The sequence below is a fragment of the Branchiostoma belcheri genome, unplaced genomic scaffold (assembly GCF_001625305.1).
Source record: "Branchiostoma belcheri isolate BF01 breed outbred unplaced genomic scaffold, Haploidv18h27 scaffold34, whole genome shotgun sequence".
NCBI classification, from domain to species: domain Eukaryota; kingdom Metazoa; phylum Chordata; class Leptocardii; order Amphioxiformes; family Branchiostomatidae; genus Branchiostoma; species Branchiostoma belcheri.
The window spans coordinates 2,861-20,325 of record NW_017803954.1 but is presented as its reverse complement, the minus strand read 5'-3'; the positions used below and the strand labels follow the sequence as shown (position 1 = coordinate 20,325).

General features: G+C 40.9%; 3 protein-coding genes across 5 annotated transcripts in view; 1 reads left to right on the top strand and 2 right to left on the bottom strand.

Moving 5' to 3' along the window:
* LOC109475459 (proliferating cell nuclear antigen-like) overlaps positions 1-1,402 on the bottom strand; it is a 5,931-nt gene extending 4,529 nt beyond the window's left edge. For 2 of the 3 annotated variants that reach the window (XM_019776059.1, XM_019776061.1), the window contains exons 1-3: positions 1,306-1,377; positions 536-701; positions 3-58 (exon numbers count right to left, since the gene is read on the bottom strand). In XM_019776059.1, coding sequence (XP_019631618.1) covers positions 3-58; positions 536-611 — 132 coding nt within the window. In that variant the 5' untranslated portion in view covers positions 612-701; positions 1,306-1,377. Of the gene's footprint in view, positions 1-2; positions 59-535; positions 702-1,305 lie in introns of all 3 variants that reach the window. The other variant, XM_019776060.1, reaches the window with a different exon arrangement.
* Positions 1,403-1,813: 411 nt separating this feature from the next.
* LOC109475462 lies at positions 1,814-5,249 on the bottom strand. The gene is made up of 6 exons (XM_019776062.1): positions 5,043-5,249; positions 4,807-4,895; positions 4,172-4,355; positions 3,835-3,952; positions 3,052-3,424; positions 1,814-2,771 (listed from the first exon to the last, which is right to left on the bottom strand). The coding sequence occupies exons 1-6, from the start codon at positions 5,247-5,249 to the stop codon at positions 2,369-2,371; spliced, it is 1,374 nt and encodes a 457-aa protein (XP_019631621.1). The 3' UTR covers positions 1,814-2,368.
* A 900-nt stretch (positions 5,250-6,149) lies between these two features.
* Positions 6,150-14,976, top strand: LOC109475409 (protein very KIND-like). The gene is made up of 3 exons (XM_019776012.1): positions 6,150-6,500; positions 7,265-7,972; positions 14,951-14,976. Exons 2-3 carry the CDS (start codon positions 7,714-7,716, stop codon positions 14,974-14,976), a joined length of 285 nt encoding a protein of 94 aa, XP_019631571.1. The 5' UTR covers positions 6,150-6,500; positions 7,265-7,713.
* Positions 14,977-17,465: the final 2,489 nt, after the last annotated feature.

The following is a 17,465-nucleotide window of genomic DNA, read 5'->3' as shown; positions in this document are numbered from 1 at the left end:
ACCATGTTCTCCATGATAGTAGTCATCAAAGTCAGGAGGTCAGATCGCACGGCCGTGTCTTTGAGGAGAAAGTGCGTCATATTATTAATGGCTACGTACGAAAGAAATGCAAGTCTCCAATAGGACGTACTGAAGCATTCTAAGCAAGACGGGTTATGTGGGCAGGTACGGCTCCGTCACATTTTGTCGTAGCTAGACCGTCGTACGAATTTTAAAACAGGCTGTGACAGAAGCCAATTGATTTCGTGCGTTATATATAAGACTATCCCAGCCTTAGCTTATGAGGATGTGACCGGGCTTAGAAATCTACGATCAAAGTCGTAATCAAACCTGACAAAAGTCAGGGAACGTTTTTTTTTAACATTTCAGCGAAACCACCCCGCTACAATATCTGCATTGCAATTGTCCAGTTGCTAAATGTTCTTCTTCCTTGTTTACCGGTGTATGCACAGACTAAGTACATTTTAAAGTCATGAACAGCTGTTAGTCTCTCCGTAGTAGAGGAGAAAGAGGTACTAGTATTAAGTATATTTACCATCTGGCGCAACGGGATCAATGAAGATTAGAACCAGTAGAATGGCGGGAATAAAGAGGCCTTTCCATCCGGGCATCTTGGCAATGGTGCTGACGGAGCAAGTAGAATAATAGTTCAGGCTTGCGTGTAGGTTGAGAATGTCGTTTCTTTTAATCTTCAATAAAATCTGAAATATTTAAAAATACAGCTCAAATGGAAGGAGCACGGAATGAGCGGAATAATCCTTGCTGACGCCGCATATTATGAGTGTTCTCTAGAACGTGTTTTCCATCCCTCATGGCTGAAGTCTGAATCTAGTACTTATGAGGGTAGGACAGAAGTATGCATTACGGTGTTCAGACTTCCTACGAAAATTCTGAGTTGGCTTTCAGGCCGCGACTTGATGTTTTAACAAACTGAAACAGCTGTTACGTACTTCATTGAATCACTCCATTGGGTTACTTCACCACCAAGGAGGTAGAAGAGTGCCACTACCAATAATGTTGCAGGACGGAAACAGGCTACCAGTCACTCTAAAACCTGTAACGGTGCAGTCACATTCGTCGTAGGTCGTCGTAAGATTTTGCCGTGTGTCGAAGACGTTTCATGCAAGCAGGGTGTGACAGAACAGACAGAACCAACTGCCGACAAGGATATAAGACAGCCATTCGGTAACACGTTTACCACGATCCCCAAAATGTTCTCAGTTTGCGATCGCACGACGACAGTGCGACGAATGTGAAGAGACCCCAATGATATAACATGCAGGAGTACACATTGTTAGCACTTACCTGGTGCGTCTGGGTGTTCGATTCTGTCTGATAGTACGGTGCTCTCCAAGCTAGTGTTATTCAGGACGAGTTGTTACAAAGTCTCTGCTGACAGTGCAGTTGTCTTTTGTCATGTACTCAGTAACATGAGTTACGTGACGATTCCTCCCAAAGGTGACAATGTGTAAATCGATACTATCGGACATCTGTTGCCTGTTGCTACCGTTAAAGAAAAAGCTGAAAGACCTTGATACTTAGTAAAAAAAATTCACCTAACAAGAGATTATCACGTCGCCGGATCACGGTTGCAGCAGCACAGAAGATTTTATTGGGTTGTATCAAATTAATCATAACTTTTACAAATCTACAATGAAGACGATCATATCGGGATACCTCATGAGGGTACTTGAGAGTTTCCAGAATATCGTTGTATTATGCAGCTGCTGTCTGGTTCAAAGCCAATGGCAAGTTGCCGATACAATTGATTTTTTTAATGGAGAAAAGTAGTATTTAAACTTTTAGTCTTGCAAGAAGGATTTAAAACAAAGCCGGAAGTCTACAATGCTTCAGATTGCGTGCCCGGAAATAACAAAGTATTCCACAGAAAAGGAAAGCGGCAACGAACGCTACCAAACAGGCACTTTCAAAACTCAGTTCCTATAATTTCATTATATCAATTTGTCAATAAACAGCATACATCACACATAAAAGCGCTTCGTGCATCATGTATACAAAATTATCATACAATAGCATTTGAAAGTGTTATGATATATCAAAGTTACATTATATTCTATTACATAACTACATTTTGAATAAATATAAGTATTGCGCAACCCTGGCAGTAAATTCCGTTTTATGTACTAGTATTTGAGACATTCTAAGGAATTCTAAAAAAGTCTATTTGCTTTTCAAACACAAGTAGCTTCAGTACATGTAATGCATTCTTAGGAAGTTGAAGCTCGAACAATAAATTAGTTTTTAAATGGACCTTTCCATCGACGTCTCAAAAGTATTGTTACATTCTATCGTCTCCAATGCGTATATGCTGTTGAGTCTGGTAGGACATACATGTAATACCATCTCATTACAAGGCGTCAGCCATTTTCTCTAGAGTTTCCCGCGCCTTGGAAACCAGCCACGCATGCGCCCTGTCCTGATCATCTGTGAGTTCAGGCATGGGCAGTGAGACCAGCACCTCCCGCGTGATGGAGTCAGGGTCACCTAAGGTCGCGGGGATGACGTAATCCACCCCTGGTTGAGCAGGTTGATAACACAGAGATATCTCACCACTGGAGTTTAAGAAACTTGTGTCACTCAGGAGACTTTCGTCTGACGCCAGAGCAAAGGCGACGTTGGCATGGTTAACGTCACTGTCGTTGCTTAGAAACGACGTTGAGTAGACGTCTTCGACGTCATCTAGGCGTCGTACGTCATACCTGATGACGTTAGATGACCAGTAGAAGTCAGGTTCGGCATCAGCGTTAAGACTGTCAGATGAGGTTTCGGCACACCTGAAGAAGGGAAGATGACCTATTAAATATAAAGGCTCAAATTCGGCTAGAATTGAACTTAAATTGAAATTGAAGTAAGGTAGCATGATCGGCAGACTTATTGTGTTATAGAACCAAAAATGGTCCTAAGGCAGGCAACTCAGTATTAGCCCAAAAAGTCAAGGGACTATAACCTGGTTAAGACATCAAATTATTTGAAAATTTTGTGTAAAAAAATGCCAGCGGGACAAGGGTTAGAATGAGATATTTACTGTACCTGCTGTAATAAAGTTTGTCCGCTAGATGGCCTTCCCTGTCTACCTCACCGCAGGACCAGCTTTGGAGAAGAGCGGCAGACTTAGACAGACGACGTGGAGGTAGGCATGGGGGCTGGTTGGCATATTGTGAAACCCAGGCATTTGTGTCGAGCCGGCCGAGGGGAGTGCGCTTGGTGTTATTCTCAGGCTTTCCAGTAGATGTCGCCGCTGAATAACGGTGGAAACGGTGAGCCACGGGTGACCAGATGGGCAGGTACTGACGGGACATGGAGGGAAGGCATCTGTCCTCGCGGTAGATCGGTGTAGGATGGTCATTCTCATATTCAGGTGAAATATCTTGTTGACGATGAAAACTTCTGCCCGAAGGCGTATCTACAGACGGTGTAATGAAGGGTTTACTGGGTGAGAAAGAACTGTTCTGACGATTAATTCATTAAATCATTTGAGATACATTTTAATCACTGCCACATGGTTGTTATACGACTTACTAACAATGTTCTGTAGACAGCATATATATCAATGAGGAAAGACAAGAAAATATGAAACATTTCGTTAAAGTGCGCAGATTGCAATTGGTTGTGTTTTGTTCAGTAATATCAAATTCTACTGTGGACATTTTTGCGTATTAAAATTATCAAAAGATTGTCCATGTGGGATTATGTGGTCAGAGAAGCCTCTATAGTACAGCCGGCCGGTGTAATCTACATCAGTTAGAGTCGAGTTAGAGACAAAACGGACAACGCAAGTACAGGCGTGTGTCATGCGCCGGGCGCGGGTCATACCAGTGGCGGTGGAGACGAATGAGTTGTCCTGGGGAGACGTCTTGGTGTTCTTCCTGCGCACGACCCTGGACAGAACGGTGTTGTCTCGGGTGAAAAACCTGTGGTAGAAGGTGTGCACCTGCAGAAGGAAACAGGAGTCAGCAGCATATCTACAAAACATCGCTATTGGATACTGTATAATACGTGACCATGAAGTATTTGTCTTTCTCAAAACTACGCTTTATCCTAATTTCAGTTCAGTTCAGTTTATGTTCATTGATTTCTAAGACCCCGGTTACTCTCATTCCCTTTTTGCTCATCACACACACCGTGCCACACATTTCTCTGCCGACCTCACCTCCTTACTGTTTGACCTGTCACAGCCGGGAACGTTTTTCCGGAAGCCGTACAAGTTCAGCTGCCTCACGAAGCTCTTGAAGCTCGTTGTTTCGAACACGTGACAGGTTTCATTTAGAACTTCCTCACGAAAGTCCAACTCCGTGATGACGACTCCTTTACCTTCTTGGTCCCAGACGATGGAGCTATAAGATAAAAATGATACACCTCAAGTTGCACCTCGACGTTCTCTTATATACAAATACAAATGCGGCACCGCCTGCAGTGTGTGCATATATGTACATGTATGTATGTATGTTTGCCGAGCGATGTGTGTTTGTTGAGGCTGTTACAGCGCAGTCTCACTCGCGTCTTCGTCTATTCTTTGTGGTTAGCTAGGTGGCCAACATTGCCGTATATGTAGGGCGTCGTCACGGTGGCGTCGTACGGTTTTGAAGTCAGGACCAACCACAGACAAGAATCTTTTTCGGTAACAAGACGTCTAAATTTTGTACTACACATGCGTATTGTCCCCAAAATAACCCTCAGCCTTGCTAACGCACGACAATCGTGCGACGAATGTGGCCAGCTCATTTCAAATATAGAATTGATCGCTGAAGTTGACAAGCAGTGTAAGACTTCAAGTGTTTTACTAACCTGTAGTCGGGACTGTCAACCAGTTTCTTGAGCTTGTTGGGAAAGTTGTCAGCAGCGCCGATACCTTCGTAAATGTCTGATAACTTCAGCTGCAACGTGGGGGAAGAAAGTTCGACACAAAATAAATCGCACGTCGGTTCTTTTGTACGTGTCTTGTCATAAACCACATTAAGGACGAAATAGTATTGATTTTTTATCTTAAACAGGTCTGTGACCTTAAAATTGTCATTCTGTACCTGAAGTGACCTTGGAGTATGGAATTTTCTTGCCGATTTGCTTTGTTTCGGCGTGAAGTAGGACTTCTTGTTGCTATGTCGATCCTTTTCCCGAGTCCATCTCACTTCGGGAGTGCCGACGTAGCAGTGGTCAGCCTCAGCCGCGTGACCCGCACTACTGGTCCGCGCATGATGAGGGCGCTGGCTCGTCCAAGTCACATCCGCCATTCCTATCGCTACAGCTTCCTGTGGCAAAAATGGAGAATGAAAGAATCTTGCCGGTTCTTTATTCGAATTCGATTGTTCGAATTTAGTTAGTTCGTTCTTTGCTGTGTCGTGACCTTTTGACCTACTGTATATCCTTCATCATATAACTTCCCGGCCCCTCCTGGCCCCTCCCGGCTCCCGAAAAAGCTACCAGAGAGTCCAAACTTATGTCACTTCTTTCCGAGCACAAGAGCTATCTAGCACCAAAAATGGCCACAGTATTTCCAGAACTTGAGATATCATTTATAACCTATCAATGAGTGGATCCAAGTTCCGCTGTCTGTCGCCACGTACAGGGGACCAAAATAGTACAATTTCTACCACACACACACACAGACAGACGAACAGTCCTGAAAACATAACTTTCTTGGCGGAGGTAACTACTTGTTTCTGTTTCCCAGGCTCGCAATAAACCTATGCAGGGCTCGTCTCTCCCTGACACGCCCCAGTGGTTTTGACTCAGCTTGAAGAGTCATCTAGCGGAACTAAAAAGTATTGCATATTTCTAGACTAGCAAATATAGTCTGGTACGGGTATTACCGAATGGAAAATCGAAATCTCTTGTCAAGAATGCCTGTATTTGCAGGAATATCAACGACTAAGTATGAAATCCCAAAATAATCGTATTGCAATAGTTATGTCTTACTCAGTTTGGTCAAGGTTTCTGGTCTGTAGAGTTTTTATAAAACTCCGAGTAGCATAATGTTTTGTGTGGATTTTTATTTGATTTTTTAGGAAAGATGAACTTGCAAAATATTTTTCACTTCCAATGCGACTGATATTGGCCCAAGTATAAAACGTTAGCCAGGGTTATTCATGCATTTATCTGAATTTTATCACATCAATCTCCCTTGCACACCCTCAAAGTACCCACAATGCGGTGGGTGTCCGGTTTCCAGCTAGCTTGGCAGGCCGGACTTCCTGTGTACACAACCGCCGCGATTCAAGTTTGCTCGCGCTCGGCCGAGGAATTCTGCCGGCATAACATGCGACAAGAGCACTTTTCACCACCTTTCTCTGCGCCACAGGCAGTGTAGGCGGTTTGTGAATGTGTTGCTATGTCCTGGGGTCGTCGGCTGGACAGGAAACGGGCGTAACAACGCAGAACAGCACCTCGTAGTTACCCCATGCCACAGCTAGACAAGTCGAAGCGCGACCCATGCATGCCCGCTATTATAATCCTCGACAAAAACAGCTTTCACTGATAATGAGGTGGGTGTTAACTTTTTATCTTAACACATATTTATCCTAGTGGTAGTGAAAGTTGTTTGTATATCGTTGACGTGACTGAGTATAACCAGGCAGGGCTGACCTGATCGCACGGTTGAGTGAGGGAACAGTTAGTCGTCTGCAGCGCCTTTCATATTCATAACAACGTGAAGTCGTCTGCAACCCCGCACCTCGTACAAATAGTATATGGACCATAGAAATATTTTGTTGCTCTCATTTCTGTTACACAAGCATTAGATCAACAGTCGTTTTACTCAGAAGTAAGGCGTGTTGGCCGTTTTATACTCCACATATACTATGTCATGACAGTTGGCCCATAAAAATGGCCAAGACAGGAAGCAAGACGATTTGGGCAACACAAAAATCGTCTGGAAACTAGTTAATGGCAACAGAACATGGGGCTTGTTCGCAGTCATTTTGTACTTGAGGAGAAGCCTAAAGCTAAGGAGAAGTAACAATTAGGATGATACATTTTTATCATCAATATGCCCTGTCACTAGTGTGTTAGTGAGTTAGTTGTTACCTGGTGACCCTGATTAGTGTATTCCATCACCAGGTGTTTTGTCAGGTACAAGTTTGAGTTACAGGTGTATCACCTGAAACAAAATACTAAACAAAAGGTAGCAGCCAAAATCATGGACTATATCTTTATCAAGAATCTACATTGAAGAATATGTTTGATAGTGCTTAAATTTGACCTTATGTGTGATTTGTATTACTGATTATTTCCTCCCATACCACTACAGGTGTGCTGGACAGGTGTACTAGTCTGAAGGCGAGGTCACCTGTGGTCATCTGACAGGTATGCAACCCAAGCCAAGTGGAATGTCACGGACCAGGGGGACTGAATATGAAACTCAAGAATGTGTGCGACGACCATAGATAATGAAAGAAGTTTACATTGATCAATCTGCAGTACAACACTACACATAGTGTAAACTGATCAACCAAGGTGGATAGAGGTAGCCAACATGTAAGGCTGAATTCAGGATCCACCATCCATTTGTTTTCCAAGGTGTGGCCTGTGGATACTCTAGTTTAGCTTTCAAAGTCAAAAGAATAAAACGTGGCGAGTCATGTCTGTACTGTTTTCATGGCTGACTGGAAAGCGTGACTAAGTAGGTGTACAGAAACACATGTAAACACAAACACAAAGGGAGGAGATCTCAGCTTCATCCTGAACTTGGCGGCCACCATGGCTGGAATGTTTGACGACTACGAGTACGACATCCTCCCCACGCTGCTGGAAGACGAGGAGAATGTGTCGCTGGCTGACATCTTGGCGCTGCGGGACGAGTGCCTGTCGGAGCAGGAATTGTGGGCCATCTGCAGGGAGACGTGCACGGCGCTGCGCAGCATCGAGATGTCGGACCTGTTCCAGACGCTCTGTATCACCCCGGAAACGCTCGCCTTCAACGCCGCGGGAAACGTCTGCTTCATGGATATTCTGGACGGTAGGTCGCTTTACTAATTGGAATATTGGGAGGGTGGGTCACTTTTCTAATAAAAAAATTGAATTGCAGTCAGCGTGCTTGTCATATGCCCATATTTAATTCTTTTTTGTACAAAGTGATTCCAAATTTTCTAGGTCCTGGTATTGTATGAAAGACCATCCTCACAATGAATGGTACCATTTCTCAGGAGGAAAAATGAAAGTGCAGCTTGTCCCTAAAGCTGGACTAATGATCCCACATTTGTTGTTGTTTTCTCAAGATGAAAAGTTAATGAGGGTGGTCACAAGTCTGAAGACTCCTCATTGTTAGTGCTGGACACCTGTTCAGTTTGAAGAACCCAAGTGCTTGTGTTGTAGCTTTCTATTCATGTGAGGTCCTGAGACAACATAACCTTCTTTGGACAGGAACCAAAGACTGTAGTACTGTAGACTTATTTGCACACTCTAGATTTGTCAGGTAGATGTAACCACTGCCTCAAGTGATCAGGTACAGACCACAACAGATTGTGTCTTCCACTCTAGCTTTGTGTCTTCCTCACTCATGAATTAAAGCCTTCCTACTGATTATGGAGAAGTAGAGAGATATATGTATTGCCCAAAAAGCTTTTGAGTGATTTTGTTTCCTTTCAAACTGCCAGGAGATTTCAAAACTTGCCAAACCTATTCTATTAAATCTGATTAGCTCCAGTGTGTATCAGATCATGTTTCCATCATTTTGTATCAGTTACCAGGGCTTTTAATTTTTGAAAAATCTTCATGACGTTCTTTTTGTGGTATTTAGTTTCCCCGCGTATCAAATTTAGAGGTTCCATTTTTGTTATGACTGCTATTACGTATCCACTCTTTATTTGCAATCTCTCATGTTGGGGCTTTCTCACGTACCCACTGTAGACATTATGACACCCACTAGTGAAAGCCTGTTTTGGCTATTGTTGCTGGCTTGCGTAAAAACAAACCTGTTAAGTGCAGATTACTACAAGGACTTAAGAGGATTTTCACCAATAAAGTGAAGGCAGAAAATGTGTCAGTGCATCAGTTGCTGATACAAGAATGCAGTAAAAACAGTGCTATAAAGTATCACGGACACTGAGCGAATAGTAATGAATAGAAATAATTTTATGTGGAAGTACCCCGGTACGGTATTTGATTTTGTTGTATGTAACTTTAAGTGATTCAGCCCAGGTGTTTGTGTGATGTTAGAATTTAGATGGCAGTGTAGCCTGTGTTTTGGCAATCCTATGCCAACAGATAAGTGATGTAGTCCTGTTAAGTAGTGCTGAACTCTGGAACTAATTCTACACTTGGCTGGCTTGGATTGAAAGCTTTAATGTTGTAAAGCCACTGTGTACATGTATGTAACTCTGTAGAGCCACCCAAGCTCAGGATTAGGTTGGGCATGAAACTAGGGGACAGGCCTAGGCTAGAGGTCTCTGGGTCAAACTGGGGGCATTCTGACCCTTGAAAGTGTGGTACTAGTGAATGTTTGACAAATTAATTATGAGGAAAACTCTTGAAGCATATACATGTACATGTATACACAATCCTTGCTGTTCAGTTTTTATGCATTGTTCACTAGATAAGTTCAAAATTGTAAGGAATTTGGAGCATTTGAGTAATGACACCCATGCATGCCAGCTGATAGAAAGGAAATATGGAGGGAGTATGAGAAAGTAAATTTTTGTTTTGTGTCTACATTTGGTCCACTAGCTAGCATTTTGTTCCCGTAAACTTTTTTGGGGATCTTTACTTTATTTTCTACACACATGTCTGTATGGTCTTACATACACATATAGCAGACAGTCCTTGTAGTATCATAGAGCAGCATTTGCTGGCCTAAAAACAGAGACTTTCCTGCCACTGAAGTCCTCTCTTTTCCCTCAAAAACTTCAACCTTTCATGTGCTGTTTTGTTGTCCTCAAGACCCCTTCCTGCCCAGGCCAGTTGCCATGGAGATAATCAACAGGAAGGGTGGTGTTGCCCCCAGCAACTGTCACCAGCCTGAATTCCCCTGTCAACAGCTAGTCACTATTGAGATTTTAGGATAAGACTACAAACCCTAAATTGAAAGCACACTAGTAACCTTAGCTCTTTTGGAAGGAAGAGGATTTTCTCAATTTATGATTAGACTTAGAGTATATAATACACAGACATGCAACAGGGACATTTTTAGCTGTGGAAAGAAGGATTGGGTTGGAGAATAGCCAGGAAATAACGTAATGTCCAAAGAACTGGAAGATTCATTTGTGTGTTTGTTTCGCTAGTACAATAGTTTGTAAATTATCAATGGAATTAGTGCTTGCTTCATGAGTCAGCTCCTTTTTCAGTACATTTTCTGTAGTTACAGTGACCTATATGGGGCACATATGAAGTATCTTATTGAGTCTCTTTTGCAATTTGCCCTGAGGCAGAAATTATCCTCAAAAGAAAAGCTGAGGATAAGAATTGATAAGATCTAAAATATCTCATTAGGGGAACATGTAGTATGATATGGACATATCCTGCCCATGTTTCTGATTAACCTGTTATTGGGATGATATTATAAGCTTTAAAAAAATACAACTGGTAAGTATAGGTTTTGTCAAAATTTTGGTGTGCTGGTTTTCCAGTTCTCTGCTGGTATATAATATACCAATATTTGTCCAGGCTCAGACTTGTCTAGTTTGACAGAATACAGGGATTATGTACTCTGCATGACAGTTAGAGCCAAGCCACATGTAGGAAGGGTAGTGGGTGGAGTTGGAAAATGTCAATGCAGATAAATGTACATCAGATAATGTCATATACATATGTATGTACCATTGATTTTGAAGGTAGTGATTGACATAACATGCTCCACTTCAGTTTTGTTGTTTTCTTCTCAAGGTCAAAGCCTTGGAGGAAGCTTATGGCATTGATATTTATTCAAAAAGAGTCCTGCAAAGTTTGTGTTGCCTTGAGGAAGAAAAGATGACAAGAAACAATTAAGATAAGTAGAATTCCCAACTCAGCCTGAAGTGAGTGTGTTCCACATGTTTTGAATGGTTACAGGTGTGCCTTGCTATGACCACAGGTATTTGCAGAAGTCCCCAGGTGAATTGTCTGGGCACTATTCAAGCCTACAATGGTCGCAGCTGGCCTATTCATGTCCCATCGCAGCTGTGACGCTAATTTGCATAAGATGAAGCTTCGTACATTAATTCTCACCTCTGGCGAAAGCCAGGAGTACGAAGGTTACCTACATTGTACACATGACAGACTGTCTATCACACTTCTATTCAGTAGACAAAGGTGAATTCAATAACCAGCAGTTCATTAATTGTTCAGTACTTTTGTGTGGGGTTGTCACCGATTGTGCCAAAAATAAAACCCAACCAAAATGGAGGAATCTAGGATGTAGAGTTTGAACGATGACTCAGGGATTGAATTTTTATATTGAACCAATACAACTTATCTGTCACCCTGGAGAATTATGAAAATTCTCTTGAATTGTGCAAATTGTAAATCAAGCAACTGGATGGATATTATTAAATTCTCTGAGGAGTTAAACATTAGTCAAAAGACAAGTGTAACCTGTATATAGATGAGCATCAGAATTGATATGTAAATAAGGAAAATCAAGTTTCTTTATTTGTGTTTTGACTTTTTTTTTTTTTAGTTTTTGCATAGGATAACAATTTTGTTGCTCAGGGCTTAACAGTTGCCAACTTGCCAATATGTATCCTCAGGGGGTTTCCTGTCATATTATGTATATTGGATATTTGATTACCCATTTTTCTATGACATGATGATCTATCATTGGCGGAATCACACAGATACAACAAACCTTCAGTGATGCAAATGGAGCTAAACAACTTTCAAGACTGGTCCCTTCACAACCACATGCTGCTAAACCCGGACAAATGCAAAGCAATGGTAATCTGCTTTATGAAATATCCACCCCCGCTTCCAGTCCTCACCATCAACCAAACGCAGCTAGAGGTAGTTTGTGCCACATGTCTCCTTGGGGTTTGGATCCAAAAGAACCTAAAATGGGATATGCACGTAGACAAGACCATCAACAAGGCTAACGGACGGCTGGCCATGCTACGAAAAATCAAACGTTTCAGCCTATCCACTGAGGACCTACTACAAATATACATAACCTACGTCAGATCAGTGCTAGAGTATTGTGTGCCAGTGTGGCACTCTGGTCTCACAGCAACACAAACCACGAGACTAGAAAGAATCCAGAGGAGAGCACTACGAACCATTCTTGGCATGAACTACACCGACTACAAGAGCGCTCTGCTCAACACAGGCCTGAAGTCGCTCCAAGAACGACGGGTGGATCTGTGCCTAAAATTTGCCAGAAACCTGAGCCCAGAAATGCTCCCACCGAGAACTGGAGACAGCCACGGCATCACCACCAGGAACTCTGACAAACTAAGAACTATTAAGTGCAAAACTAAGAGATACAGAGACTCCCCCATTCCGTACCTAACAAGATTACTCAATAGCTGTTAATAGAGCTAAATACTACCGATTTTCCTTGTCCAGAATTCTCCTGCAATCTTTAATCCTTTCAATGCCACTCTCCCAATGAAATGTGCGTAGTTGTTTGATTTTAGAACTAGTAGTAATCGAAATTGTTGTTGTCTTTTTAAATATCGAAATGTTCAAAGAAAATGATTAAGGATTCCCTACTACTTTTAATGCCACTTCTCTTAATGAAATGTGTGTAGTATTTTAGATTTTAAAACTAATTGATACTGAATTTGTCTGCTCTTAATACTTGACTTTTTGAAAGAAATTGATCATATGTGGAATTATCGCAAATTTAGTCTACAATTTCCGTAAATTATCGTAATCTGTGTAACACTTATAATTTGGATGTGATTCAATTAGAGACATTTTGTAAGTTGTACGTAATTCAGCCAAGTGGCTGCGAGGTATCAACTGAAATAAACCATTCATATAACCATTCATATGACATGGAATATTTCATTGGATATACTTCATCAACTTCAACTATGCATAGGGTGTGTACTGATATGATAGCTTCTCCTGTAAGGTAAAAAAAAAAACAGTACATCATGCTACATGTATCATTCTAAATGGTATAATGCATGTCCCTTGAGAGATAGAAGATAATCATGTGTTCCCTTTCTCTTCATCAAAGCAGGAACCTACTAGAGTATATCAGTTCATAATTGATGAAGAATTATAATCTTCCCTCCCTAGCTCACTTATTAAAATTGCGGTCCTGTAATATGTTGATTGGGTACCGTACAGCGTATATTGATTGATTAATGGCTTTGTGATATCTCTCAGTTTGAATAGGCAGCCTCGTAAAATTGAATTCATAAGTAGGCAGAAATGTCATGTGGAAAACTCATCTTGTCATGGTAATTAATGTTATTTGCAGGAACCGGGTATCTCATTATGGGCCAAATTTATTTGGTATTTATATTGCTATGCATATTGCTATTGCTATGTCAATTACTATTTACATTGTTGTGGTACATTTTGGTGTCTGTTTGAAATTCTTATTTGGGTATGCCGCTCTTGAAAAGCAAAATATGATTATGCAGTAAATCCATCAGTTGCAGGGATGTAGGCATGCCTAGGTCAGCTGTATGTGATGTAGTACAAGTCTCCCAGGTCTCCTGGGACCAGTAGCTCACCTGCAGTAACATGCATCAGGAAGACAGGCCTTTGTGAACAGGAATGGGATAAACTTGTTTTATAAGGGCAAGATGGCAGTTATAGAATACACTCCTTTTTATCTTGTAAAGTTGCACACAAATCATATGCGTATGGAACATTTAAAATGGGCTATAGACATCCAACCAATTAACTACAACCAATATTTTTTGCTTGCACTAAGTCGCTGCCTTCCCCACAATTTTTCTATTCCTGTCTAATTATTTAGCAGGGTTTTCTGTGATTTCTTTTGAGTTTAAGAATTGCTGTTCAATATAGATGGAAATGCTCACCAGCATTACTGAGGAAAGCAGGCTGAGTTTGGACATATGACAGAAAAAAATGCACAAACCTACAGAGAAACATCGAGAAGACTAGCCTTACTACAGCCCCTCAGTACATGCATGTCATGACTCATATGGTGAGAATGATGATACTACGGGCGCATGAAATTCATCTGACATTGTGATATATTTTCACAGGCTAGAAAATACCATATTCATTTATTATGACTTTATTGATATCAATACAGCCTCTACCAGGTGCATGAACAGAAAGTTCTGGTTACATGTGTAGAATACCAATAGATAAATTCCATCTGAAAAAGAACTTAAAGAGAATTATTTGCAATCTAAGTCATTAGTTTTACTCTGAACAAAGTGTTACCAATCATCAATGAATTATGATAATAGCCTTGTCAGTATGAAATATGTATGTTTGAAATGGTGTTTACTACGATGAGGATGAATATTGTTTGTTTCCCCGCCTCCTTACCTTATTGACTCAGCTTACTTGATGCTAGGGCATACTTATTGGATTACCAACCAATATAGATAGGAGTGCCAAGGGTGATAGATGACATTGAAAGAACCTTTCAACTTGACTGTAATATTACTTTCTATTTGGGGGCAAAGCCAATACCCTACTCTGTAGTCTGTTGTAGGGGACAGAGGCAATGTCAAGGGCATGGGAGAAATGAAGGACTTTCATTTTTCTGATAAGACAAAAGAAGCCTTGAAACTCAAATACCAGGGGTAACAAGAAATCGAAAGTTAAGTATGCAGAAATAGTTAAGTAAGTTCCTAGTACTGCTATATTTATTTCAAACACAGTTTTTGTCTTTCGTTTTGTGGAAAAATCAAAATACTTGAAATGAATTTGTATGTTAGAATTGAAGGTAGATGCCGGTTCATGGGAGTTGCAAACATCCTGCCTTACTTCTTGGCCTGCGGAATGGGATGTTTCCATCTCCTGTCCCTTTATCGCCTTTTGCAAATTGCATGTTACAGGTGAGTATTTTGTGCCCCGCTCCTCGTAGATCCGCTGATCTTCCGTGTGACGTGAATCCACAATCCTACGGCTTTACCCCGCCAGTTGTAAAACTCTGGATCTGTTTCCTGGTAGACAGTTTACTGCGACATGGCAGGTACAGCCCCGGGATGAACGGGAAGATTGCTAGCCTACTTACCTTCTGCTGGCAGGTTGATCTGGTAATTTACAGTCAAGCCTTTATCGCCAAGCCTGCTAATTACCGCTCATTGCTGAAACTTCGCTCTTGGCCCGCTTTTTACATTGCATGCATAACTGAAGTTTTGGCAGTGCAACAAATTACTGAATCTGTCTTAGAAGTTTGAGAACCAAAAGGGCAAATTCTCCATGCAGATGTAGAATTAGAAGGAATGAAATTTACAGGTATTAGTCTATCTGTTGATCTTAAAGAAAATACATCGTAAAAATCTGCTTTTCCATTGTTTTCACCCTGGTGCTTTTGTTTTGCATTTTTCAATGTAGTCTAACAGAGTATTTCTACTACTACTTGCCATTGCTCCATTAATGATCAGAGGTAAACATCTGATGTTGCAAGTATTCTTCCAAAACTTGTATGGAGTAGGACAAAACAAAGGACTCTCCAGGACAAAATTACAGTGAAATGTATCCCTTTTGTATACATTGTACTTGTAGAATTACCAGTAGTTTGTCAGAGCAGGGGCTTTAAGTAATGTTACTAATGGGACAGCCAAGCACTATGTTTAATAACCTACATTTCCAGCCTGAGTTCAGCTATAACAGCCTACCTAATTGTCTCTGTGGGGAGTAGAAGGTGGCATATCTGTCATTGCTTTATGGGCAAATTGTCAGTTTGTATTAGTGGTAATGAGGCCAGGGATCCGGTCTTCCTGAGCAGTAATCAGCTANCAATGGTCGCAGCTGGCCTATTCATGTCCCATCGCAGCTGTGACGCTAATTTGCATAAGATGAAGCTTCGTACTCCATTAATTCTCACCTCTGGCGAAAGCCAGGAGTACGAAGGTTACCTACATTGTACACATGACAGACTGTCTATCACACTTCTATTCAGTAGACAAAGGTGAATTCAATAACCAGCAGTTCATTAATTGTTCAGTACTTTTGTGTGGGTTGTCACCGATTGTGCCAAAAATAAAACCAAACCAAAATGGAGGAATCTAGTATGTAGAGTTTGAACGATGACTCAGGGATTGAATTTTTATATTGAACCAATCTAATTCTTATATTGAACCAAAACTTATCTGTCACCCTGGAGAATTATGAAAATTCTCTTGAATTGTGCAAATTGTAAATCAAGCAACTGGATGGATATTATTAAATTCTCTGAGGAGTTAAACATTAGTCAAAAGACAAGTGTAACCTGTATATAGATGAGCATCAGAATTGATATGTAAATAAGGAAAATCAAGTTTCTTTATTTGTGTTTTGACTTTTTTTTTTTTAGTTTTTGCATAGGATAACAATTTTGTTGCTCAGGGCTTAACAGTTGCCAACTTGCCAATATGTATCCTCAGGGGGTTTCCTGTCATATTATGTATATTGGATATTTGATGACCCATTTTTCTATGACATGGAATATTTCATTGGATATCCTTCATCAACTTCAACCATGCATAGGGTGTGTAGGGTGTACTGATATGATAGCTTTTCCTGTAAGGAAAAAAACAGTACATCATACTACATGTACAGGGGTCGAAATAACCCTCTGTGTGCAACTTGGTGCAAGTAAATTTGGTGTCGTGCAACTAATTTTTTGCCTGCTTGCACCATGGTGCAAGTTTGCTTTATCCACTGTTACTACCTGTAGAATTACCCAATAATATTAATTGATAAAGAACTGGAGTGGAAAGGAACAAAACCAGAATCCATGAAGTTTTTCTTCATTTTTTGTAAGTAACAGAAGGTTACTATCTACGTCGCTGCCAGCGGATGTTTCCCATCACTTCTATATTTTTGGAGGGTGCAACTATTTTTCTTCCGGTGCAAGTATTTTTCTTTTCATTTGCACCAGTGCAAGTTGGCCCCAAAATCTATTTCGACCCCTGATGTAATATGGTAGTTCATTCTAATGGTATAATGCATGTCCCTTGAGAGATAGAAGATAATCATGTATTCCCTTTCTCTTCATCAAAGCAGGAACCTAGTGTATATCAGCTCATAATTGATGAAGAATTATAATCTTCCCTCCCAAGCCCACTTATTAAAATTGCGGTCCTGTAATATGTTGATTGGGTACCGTACAGCGTATATTGATTGATTAATGGCTTTGTGATATCTCTCAAGTTTGAATAGGCAGCCTCGTAAAATTGAATTCATAAGTAGGCAGAAATGTCATGTGGAAAACTCATCTTGTCATGGTAATTAATGTTATTTGCAGGAACCGGGTATCTCATTACGGGCCAAATTTATTTGGTATTTATATTGCTATGCCATGTACTGTATATTGCTATTGCTATGCCAATTACACTATATTTACATTGTTGAATGTGGTACATTTTGTGTCTGTTTGAAATTCTTATTTGGGT